The sequence below is a fragment of the Histoplasma capsulatum genome, genomic scaffold (assembly GCF_000149585.1).
Source record: "Histoplasma capsulatum NAm1 scaffold_3 genomic scaffold, whole genome shotgun sequence".
Classification (NCBI taxonomy): Eukaryota; Fungi; Ascomycota; class Eurotiomycetes; order Onygenales; family Ajellomycetaceae; genus Histoplasma; species Histoplasma mississippiense.
The window spans coordinates 137551-148340 of NW_001813980.1; the positions used below are offsets into that span (position 1 = coordinate 137551).

Sequence of the window (10790 nt, forward strand, 5' to 3'; positions counted from 1 at the left end):
GTAAGATAAACAAATTCTCATCTATGTAAAGTCAGCGTGGAATATAGGTGGGATCTTACCCGTCCACTTCCTCGACTTTCCTTCATCACACCGTTATTTTCCAATGACCCGACCTCAAAACCGCGTGCATTGAACTGTCACTTCCAACGCAATCCAAGGCGTGAGTCCATGTCACCAGTGGTCTAGAATATTCCCTTGGGCTTGCCGATCTCTTCTTCCACGAGGTGTGACAGTTGTACAGTGGATTTGAAATACCCAGCAATTCCCTTATCAAAAGACCTTTCATGGACCCAGAACTTCATCCCCAACTCTTGGACCATTGGTTGGCTCATTGTTGTCTCGTCCTCATATCCATGTTAATCCACGGGTTGTCTTTGATGGAAGAGAGGTTTGTTGAATGATGGGCTTGTCAACGGGATGCTCCCTCGTTTCCGGAACCTCTGGGCCTTAGCACCTGGAAGGATATCTATGATGTTTCTCCCCTGATAATTTTTCAACAGAAGTGCCCAAGAGGATGGCCATTCAGCTATTTTGAAGCACCTCTGGAATAAAGTTAGGGATGGAGTTTCCCGCGCGTTCCGGCCCTCCGCGGCATTTCGCTTAGCCGTAGAAGGCTTAACTACGATTTGCCACATCTACGCTTCTACCGAAGCCCCTGACTCCCCTCCTCCAGTTATTGATTATTTCAGAGTTAACGCTATTGTTTCCTTTGTCCACACCATCCGCCCATTCCAAATTTTCGGCCTTCTTAGATTCAATACTAACACCTTCCCTTGTTGACCAGGGTTACGATGCTGATAACAAGAACATCGATCTTCTGCGGCTCCGTAGCTTTACTATGAGCAAGAAGCTTCAGGACAAGGATCTGTTAGGCCCGACAGCCCGTGATCGGGTCGCACGTATTGTTGGGATCATGGAACCTTTCGTAAGACAATATTACTCCTCCTCCTTCCTCACCCCCCGGTTTAGCCTAGAGCGGTCTTTTCCTTTTTGACTCCTGCCGGGCACCACTACACCAATCCATGGCTTCAGTGTCTCGTGGAGAGCCCACACTCAACCAGCGAAGCCCCCGGCTCCAACGATCACCTGGCAAGGGTTGGGCAACTAGAAAATTGTTTTGTACTCCACCCGAATGTTTGGTTCTCGCGAATTCTCAATAATACAGTCGCAAATCAGACCTCGTGCGGGAAGTTACCCAGCTTAGGGCACTCCTGCGTCCTCAACCCGGACTCCCCATCAACCTAGCGATTCTGCGCTGATGCTTTCCAATAATTTCATATAACCTTCTCATCATACTTTTCATCCACTCGATTCAAGAGTTTTTGGGGCTAACATGCATAACTACTGATAGGTCACATATCTAAACAGTGTTGTGATGCCTGACCCTCCTTTAGGGGAAGATCATACCGGCGATGATATCGATGGAGACTCCGACCATAGTGAATCTGGCGAAGGTGCCAACGAACCAGAGTAGTAACGTCGTTAGAGGTAACATGCTGAAAGATGCTGGTGGTCTCTCCCATCTGTCTAGATCCTGGTTAATGCAACAAATATGGGCCCTTAGAAGAGTAACTCAGGTGCCGGATGCTTTGGTATTAGCCAAGCAACCTTCCCTACTCGCCTATGCAGCAGGACTGCTAGGATTTATTTTGCCTTATTAGTCGTGTTGTTTTCCTCCCGTATATCTCCTACCCAATCCTTTTGCATTTACTGGTACCCTATCCCGATCATTGGGACCCATGCAAGAAGCCAATCCGTGGAGAAAGCCCTTGCATCTCCAGTCAACAACTTCCGAAGTTCAAAAAATTGTATCCATTCAATGCAGATTTTTAGATTTTGTCCTATCATTATTGAAGCCTACCGTCTATTGATGCAGATAGCCCTCACAAACAGTGCAGGCTCGGGCGTCTCCCAAGCATACACAACCGTCAACAGTTACAAACTTGCGTTTTGTTTTAATAACCAAACATAAGAAAGGGAGGGCTCGCTCGTATCCCCGAGCCTCCACTCGACTTTGCCCCGTTGTCTTCCCTCTTTCTACTCCTTTGTCCTGCTCCTCTTTATTTTTTTGACTCTTGGTCCCTTGTCTCCCCTTTCCCCACCTTTCTAGTCTATCCCAGGACGAAACTTCGAGCATGAATTGCATGTCTCCATTTGGTTGGAACAAGCCCTTCCTCTCTCGACTGGTAGGATGGTAAGAACCTCCAACTTAATTCTTCTCCGAGAGAGGTGGAACCCCAGCTTAAGTGGGCCCGTCTTGCGAACAGATTTAAGTTACAGACATTTCTTATCCAATTCGCAGAGCTGTTATAAATTCTACCTAAGTAAATTTTTATTTCTTTATATTTTTATTCTTTTGCTTTTGCTTTTTGCCTTTTTACTTTTTTACTTTTATTTGTATTTTATTTTATTTTATTTATTTATTTTTTTATTTATTTTTTTGGACAAACTTGGAACAAAATGGATGCGCCCGCTGAACGGGCCCCTGAAAGCGCGCTCGCAACCTGTGGCGGGTAAAATTGCTAAGCTGGGGCGGTGATCCTCCCTATATACGCAGGGTTATACATATATATAATATTATATATAAATATATCTGTTCTGTTCTGTTCTATTCCTAGCTCTGTAGAAAGTACAGTAAGTATCATCCAGGTGAGCGCGCGGGGGTTTTCATCCATCGTATGGATAGAGCTGGTGATGCAGTTATATATTACATTTATCCAAGGACCCGGAAAATGCAAAGCAGAGTGCTTCTTACAGTTCTTGTGTTCTACACGTAACAATAAACAATAGTATATATAGTATGCAAATCCTAGATAGACAACTGGGGGTTATCGATGGCATGTTTGTTTCTTGATTTCCTTCCACGTAACGAGCACTGAAGGGGGGTTTCATAAATTCGTTCTCCACCCCGGCTTCCCCCGGGGGGCGGGTTCCGTCAGCCTTACCATATGCATCTGGAAAAGAAATCTGCTCGCAGGATACTATGGGGCTGTACATATATAGATATAAACTCTTGTGAATCTTTAAGCAGCTTCTGGCGAGGGTTTGAAATGCAGAGACATAGTAATAGTATACATACGCTGCCCTCTATAATAATTATTATAATTCGGTTCAACAGCTCAAATGGAAAGGAAGGGGAAAAAAACAACAGACAAGAGACAAGATTCACTGTAACCACTACTGCATATGCCATCCTCTTAGCCTTGCAGACTTGGAAACAATCGCCCTTGATCGCTGTTAAAAGTCTCAGTCAGAATAACATCAGTCAGAACAACATGTTTGCTGAGAACTGCCGCGTTGTCTATATAGATAGACAGTGCACACAAAATGTACCCAGGTTAACGTATAACACAGGCATAATAAAAAAGAGGGGATAATATATATGTCTCCCTACTCATTTTGAATCATCAGATATGTGCACCTTGGGGTAGCCGTGGCACAATTATCCAGAACACACGTACGTCAGATCAGTAGTTTGGGAGGGGAGGGAATATTAGGAGCGCCAATCCTTTCCCCTCAAGGTGCAAATGATGGATTGGTGTGATTCTGCAAGTTGCCCTAAGTAGATATCACTGTAGCAAATAGAAGTACACTCAAGTACTTTTTGTATAATGGAGAAGTTGCCAGAAGGGAGGGATCAGCTTCCCCTCTCCGCCTCTTCCGCCCACGCCAATGCGTTTCAATCATCCAGTTGGGAATGAGAAATTCTTGGTGTCAGGGCTATGGAAAGTCCAGTGATGTTGTGTTGTCAATCACACACTCCTCCAATTTTTATTGCAGAAAATGCACGATACGGAGCAACAGAAGATTTCGATATAATTGCGTTCCCTATTGAGGATTAGGCAATGTCTGGTCTGTCTGGTAATCACGTCCGTGCAGGGATGTGTGGTGTACGGAGCCACATACAGTTTATCGCAAATGCATGTAACTAACTTTTTTGAGTTCACTATGTATGTGCGCCTAGGGCCAAAGAGTGAAGTCGAAAAGTAAAACATCCTATCTCACATTTGGACGCGAACTGGACGGCGATATTGGCTAGATTTGTAGGAGCGAACCTGACAGAAACTAAAGCGCGGAAGCCAGTAGCGGTGCGGAGATCAATGGCTCATCTCATTGATAACTGGTGATGAGCTCATATCAGTGGCGCAGATTCAGCTAATAACCATAGTCTTTCTCTCTCTTTTCTTTTTCTTTTTCTTTTTTATTATTGGGATCATAGCCGTTAGCCCTATCAGTGAAGTAAGTAAGGTTCATAGGTCGAGAAAGTGACAGATCGGGCAGGCATTTTTATCTCCCCGTCGCCTCGTTTTTATGGCTTTATGAGATAAAATGTGGATCATTCATTTTTATTCATTTCGGCGAGAATAAAATCTGCAAGAAACAATAATAACAATAAGCTTCGAGGAGCAGCCAGGATGTGCATGTTCCTGAAGAGATATGCATCCGCCCGTTTAAAAATTAGAAAAGAGATCTTTTGGCCGTTGTAAAGACCACAAAGGCATGGGCCTCATCGTAAATGTGCTCAGTATAGCAGATGCACAGTGTTGCACTTTGTGTATCGCATTCTAAACAGGCTCTGTTCCTGGTGAATCAGCCATTATTTCCCCGTGGTCGTGGATGAGAAGAGAACAGTCGTAATAGTAATGTTCCTGCGACAACATTGCATCATCTGGATGGATAAATACGGGGTACTTAAAACTCCGTGACCGAAGGTGTGCCAAATTGTCACTCTGTTGTTCTGTATGCAAATGTCGTGGCTCCGGATATCAATCTCGGTTGTCCGTATGTGTCCCAGGAGCTTCCACAGTTTCTTCATAGGGATGTGCATCTGAGATATAACTTCCCTCTTCTTCTTTTCTCGCCCTGTATCACTGGGGCTCCTTCCTCAGCCATACGATGAAGCGATGACAAGCCCGCCACGCCTGAAATCTGATTGTTCAGGACAATGAGAAGCCAAGAATGGCCAAATCCCCCATGTCTTGGTGGCATGGTCATGGCGAGCTCGGATTGGCTGCTTTCCAAACACATGACCAAAATCATATGCGGGTCTAGGCGGGAAGACAAGGATAAGGTGTGATTTAAGTTTGTGTGGAACCAGAGTTGGGTAGCGAGGGGGCCGAGGGATTGCAAACGAAAAATGAAAATCAAGCAAAGATCGAATGGAAATGGGCCAGTTGGGATCCAAAGCCCAGATGTCCTGCGTGTCCCTGTGAGTTTTGCGACCTCAGGCAGCCCACTTAGCCCAGCCAAATGGATGTCTGGGTTACCCACCAGCTGGGACCAAGTCTACTTCCTTGACTTCAAGTTCGTCTCGCATTTCCGTGCTCTCACTGGTATCGAGTGGAGATGTGCCATTTTGGGTGAAAGATAGTCGGATGGATTACGCAAGGGAGGCGGTGACAAACTTGCATTAGCGGCGACGTTTACCCATTTCCTGGCCTGTTTGCTGGGACGGACAGACGCAGTCTAGCACCGACTAGCCAGCCCAGAGACAACGCCGGATTGGCCTGTGCCCGCGATGGATGGGGCACCACCCAACAGCCTACAGGGGGGCGGGACTAAGGGAGAGCAGGAACTAGGAAGAAAAAAGAGGGTTCGTCACGAAGGTCAGCTAGGGAGCAAAAACGCTTGCATATGCGCCATGTGACTGGTCCGATGGACCTTGTGCTGCCACTCCAGGACTCAGGTCTCCGGACTCCAGATTCCACGCTGCCCTATAGTCACCACAGTACGCAGTAGCAGAGTACGATGGACGACGACAGCGAAGGACAGCCGCCGAGCCCGGTTAGCGGAGGTGCAGGCTGGGGTGGGACGGCAGCAAGAAGGCGCCCGTTCGATTGGCCGTCGCCAGTGCTGGGTGCGGATTGCAGGGATGCCCCGATTGACCCGAACAAAACGTGGGTTGGCAGGGGTTTATTCGAGTACGGCGCCGTTCGGTCGTTCTGTTCGGTATCGTCTGCGTATTTCCGCACGCTGGTGTACCGTATTATCAAAACGGTATGGTACCTGCTGTTTTTCCCTTACCGATACCACCCAAAGTTGGGAATGCGGTCCAACATGGATAGAGCTGCTTCCCACGCATGTTGCCATATGCAAGTGGGTTTATCAGGAGTTAGCTGATTTCTGCACTGTTGTCTAAGCGATCATGGGAAAGAACTGGATAAGCCGATCAAACCTTGTCGGGCAGGTATCAGGATTGTATCCTTTGGGCCTGAATCCTCTCCGTTGCTCATATCTACAGAGAGAGCCGGGTTGAGGGGTGTCATCGCAGCCTCGCCATGGCTGTCACGTCAGTTGCTAGTTCATACCAAAAGAAATATGAATATAAAAATAAAACACCTTCCGATCTCAGCGGGATATTCGCCCTCCAGCAAGCTCGCGCTCTGTGGAGAAGGAAGAGAAAGAAAGTGGCGCAAGTAGGTTACTTCGCTCATTCTACGATCATGTCATGTCGTCACAGATGAATGGGAGGATGAACAAGCACATGATCGCAATGCGATGCAATGCCCCGCGCCTGCATGCTTTGCCCGCATAAACTTGAGAGTCCACCTGCCTGCCTCCCTGGCTGGTGTCTGGGGGTGCAACATCAGTCATGGTTCCATGTCAAGCACAGGGAATGTTGTGGTCAGTCGATTTCTCGGATTGCTCATGCTTTTTTCTTTTCCTTTTTTTTTTTTTTTTTCTTGCACGGCTCTCGGCTGAAGTGTCGGCCAATGATTTTCTACTTTGCTCCTCTAGCTTCCCGTCAACTTTCAAGCGAAGGGCGGGAAAGGGGAAACCAGCAGACGGGAGGCAAAAGAAGCAAATCCATATCGGTGTTCCATTCCATTGGCTGCAGAAGACGGATCGTCGAGAATAATGTTTGCCAAGTTATCATTCGGGGCGGCCCGTCACCGATCAAGGCGCGAGTGCCGGGTTGGGGGATGGGTTGGGCAGCCAAATAAGAAGCCGGGCCATGGGAAGCTAGCGGGAGGTGCCTGTAAGCTGGTTTTGAGGAAGTCTTGTGAGTTGTTACAACTTACAAGGTTCCCAGCCTGGGGAGACAGAGAGATAAGTTAAGAACTGCGGCTGGGCGGGAAGGGAACGGACGGGACTGGGGCCAACGTGTTCGATGTATGCAAGGAAACTCATGCAGCTGCAGGCGGGGATGAAATAAATTGGCGGCCATGGAAGAGCCGGGGTTAGGCATCTTAAGAAAATATCAGAAGAAAATGTAAAAATATAGCCATCCAAGACAGCGTCCAATGCAGCGCCAGCCCGTGTGATTTGCTGGGCGCAGCCGAATTTCGTGGTGGTTGCCTGATACGGACAAGATGAGGTTCTTGCTGGCGCCGCTGAGCTGAGCAATCGTCTGACTGACTGGCAGAGGCAATTTTAAAAATATCCATGGATGTTTATCTTCTTTCCTACTACATGTGAACCCCCAGACTTCCAAGGTTCCAAAGATCTATCGCTGACCGAAGAAAAACGACAACCAGCATCAGTGGCGGTCATCGCCAATTCCAACCGGGAAACAGACGTGTCGCATCAAAGACAGAACCCGCTGAGGGTCATGATAGCAATGGTAGCCATTGTCTGTATCCTTGATGCACTCCCCGATCACAAGACCTGCGGCATGTGTGCGTGATTATTGCAGTCAAGCAGCTATCCCGGCAACTGCCAACAGCCAACCGATGGCTTTGGCTTGAATTCCTGCCTGTCCTAATCTCTGCATTTCCCTAAAATCTGCAGCGTCCAGCATTCCTCCACCAGGGATGGATATTTACACCCTGGCCAAGAATTGACTAATATTTTAATGAGTTTAATGCATACAAGAGCTTTACACACAAAAATAACTAGTGTTCAAATGTAGTTCTAACCGTCACGAAGAACCCCTACATGATACATCTATTCAACTATCACACTCTCGTCTCACTCATCAATTCACGGTTTCTGTGATTACTAGCGAAGTGACTCCTTGACATATATCTTGTATATTCTTACTAGAAATAAAACAGCTGATTTACTATTTCATCTCTTGTATCCTCTTCATCAGTCAAAATCTCTCAAAATAACTGACTAATTTGTTGAAAGTACATATATGTTATAATAGAATTTATGAAACGTTTGATTTGAACAGTCTGATGATTATAGACGAAATGCCAAAGTGACGGATTGCTCGTGTAGAAGAAAATGAGAGATTAAGTACTAGAGATACTGTAGATGAAGAGGTACCACTGTCACTATCAATAACTACTCTCTCAGAAATCATATATATATTATATTACTCTAAATCTATAGATGTTATTATACCATATTGATTATAGTGTAAGCGGCGGGCCAAGGAGAGGTCCTTAGGACTCTACGAGGAGAAAGCTATATAATATACGGCGTAATGCGGTGTTATATGGGAAGGGATTCGGACAGAAGGATCAGATATCGAGGTAGAGGTAGTAGAATGTAGGGGCGAGACTATATCAGAATGATTCACTGGCCCCTAAAGAGTTGGGCCAGCTGCTATGCATGTAAAGCTGCTGTATGCATTAAACTTATATTAAACTTAGTTAATTCTTGGCCAGGTGTAAATAGCCTGCTTCTTGGTGTAAATATCCATCCCTCCACCGCTATTTCGTGTTTTACACCGCAATTTTTCCCCCTCGCATTCATTGTTGAGCTAGAGGGCTGGTTGTCCAGTGCAGTGCGTGCCCTCTCTCGTCTGACATTATCCTTTGAAAAGGTATTCCTGGAAGTACGTGACACCCAACGCATTGTCCCTCCGTCAGTGGCGGTAGCGTACTATGTCTGAGAAAAAAGCCCCGAAAACCTGTGCGGAGATATCCAACGTTTATCTCAACCTCTCACAAAAGCCCTAAGACACAGATGCCACCGTCAATGCAGTAGACATGTGATAGAGGTGTGTTCTCTTCACCAGCTGTGGGTGACAGCTGAATCCGAGACATTAACATTTTCATTTAGAATACGGAGTACTTGTATGTCTTCTCCGTACTTCCTGACATGTCGAGCCGGAGCAGCAACCCCGTTCTTATCTAAAATAATCGACCTTTCGTGGAGCCATCCATCCATCCCGGTTGAAACCGTAACTATTTTACCCGGGAGGGACACGGGAAATCCGGGTTAGTGCCTCTGCTCCGCCCCGGTCTCAGCAAATCAACCATCTTCCCTATCCCCTGAAATAACCCCACGCGTCTTTTCCTGCACGTTTTTGGAGGATTTTGGGGCGTTCAAGTCGACAAATCATCTGTAAAATGCAATCTCGTTGAGTCGTTGCCTTTCTTTGGGGAGGAATAAAATTCTAAACTCTCATTTTTTTTCTTGGAATCCCTGACTGGCTTAAGTGCGAATTGAGTCCCACTTATGAGCAAAAAGGAAAATGTTATGGATATTGTTCTTTATTTGTAGCCGTGGTAGATATCCGAACTTGGTAATGAGATTGCACGGTACAATCAATAAACTGCGTGCATTCATCAGCAAACCATTTCATGCAAATTACTAGTAATTCGTAATGCAATTTACGAATCAGCCTTCTGTGTTGTGTTGGGGGGTATGGATAGGTTCGTCCCCTCTACTACCAGCATGGCGCTGGTGTGAGAGAGCTCTTTTGCCCCAGTGACCTAACATTCTGGGCTGAAATGTCTATTATCTATTATAGGAGTAATCTCGGCATCACTTGTCAGCCCTGTGGTCGAATTCCTATTTTCGCACTTAGCCCTTGTGTACACGCAATATTCCCCGCAAATTAGGGACTCTCATATTTTCAACCAATTGGTTGAAAATATACTCCATGCCGCTGTTAAGATTAACAAGAAATAAAGGGTTGTATGATACATGTGTTTTTGAACATCCACCCCCATGCCACACGTCATTGTACTGTACTCCTTTGCTTGGCAGCGCCTTGGTACCCCCCAAGAACATCTGAAATTACAGGGGTTGTCTCTATTTTTGGAGAAATGATATGTATGTACCTAGTCCAAAACGGGCTGCATTCTATAGGTGAGGGCGAACTGCGTACGTAGGTTTGATTAATTGTTGCTTCCTGGACGTCCCTGCTTTTAGTTTTTCTCAATGGGGCATTTGTATATGTTTATTCTTCCGCTTCTTTTTTTTTTTTTTTTTTTTTTGGACAAAATGTTGGCATGATGCCACGTGACGTAGTCTATGTAAGCAGTGCTGCGGCTGCTCATGTCCAAAGAAGCGAAAGAAGATTATATACATTTCATAATTGAATCAATGAGATAGCAGATGCTTGTCATCGGAAAAATTCGACTTTTTGACCGATTGATTAGACAAAATATCAATTTTTCGATCTTCAACTCTGTTTTTATTTTTTGACCTGTTACAAAACAATGCCATGCTAGAGTTCTATTGAAATCCAAACCAGAACATTCCTCATAATTGCGCTGTTTAACACAGAATTTTAGACAGCTGGCTTTTGAATTTTTTTTTCAAAAACGTCACCGACGGGACCTAAGGATACTCACCAGCTCTGAAGCGAGAATTCCTCCAGTTGGCGGTTTTAAATACGAGTACTATCCTTGACGCGAAGAGGAAGTATAGAATGGGGTCGGGTTCATCACCCAACTATGACATAGAGAGTATTGCAAAATTTCTGTTTGCTAAAACGGAATGCGAGGGCTCACCGATGCTCATCGGTCAGCTGATGATAGCGGTTGGCTGTAGCCTAAACTTATGACTGCGACGAAGAATCGCTTCCTGGTCAGCATGACCTACCCGGACGGCAGCTTCGGGGAATTCCACGCGACGCGGCTGTTGCGAGTGCAACCGGTTCGTTG

General features: G+C 45.9%; 1 protein-coding gene across 1 annotated transcript; it reads left to right on the forward strand.

The window, feature by feature from the left end:
- Window positions 1-5748: 5748 nt before the first annotated feature.
- Window positions 5749-7317, forward strand: HCAG_03178 (predicted protein; the record flags this gene model as incomplete). The annotated part of the gene is made up of 5 exons (XM_001541031.1): window positions 5749-5921; window positions 6141-6289; window positions 6461-6624; window positions 6739-6979; window positions 7226-7317. 5 exons carry the CDS (start codon window positions 5749-5751, stop codon window positions 7315-7317), a joined length of 819 nt encoding a protein of 272 aa, XP_001541081.1.
- Between the last annotated feature and the right edge of the window lie 3473 nt (window positions 7318-10790).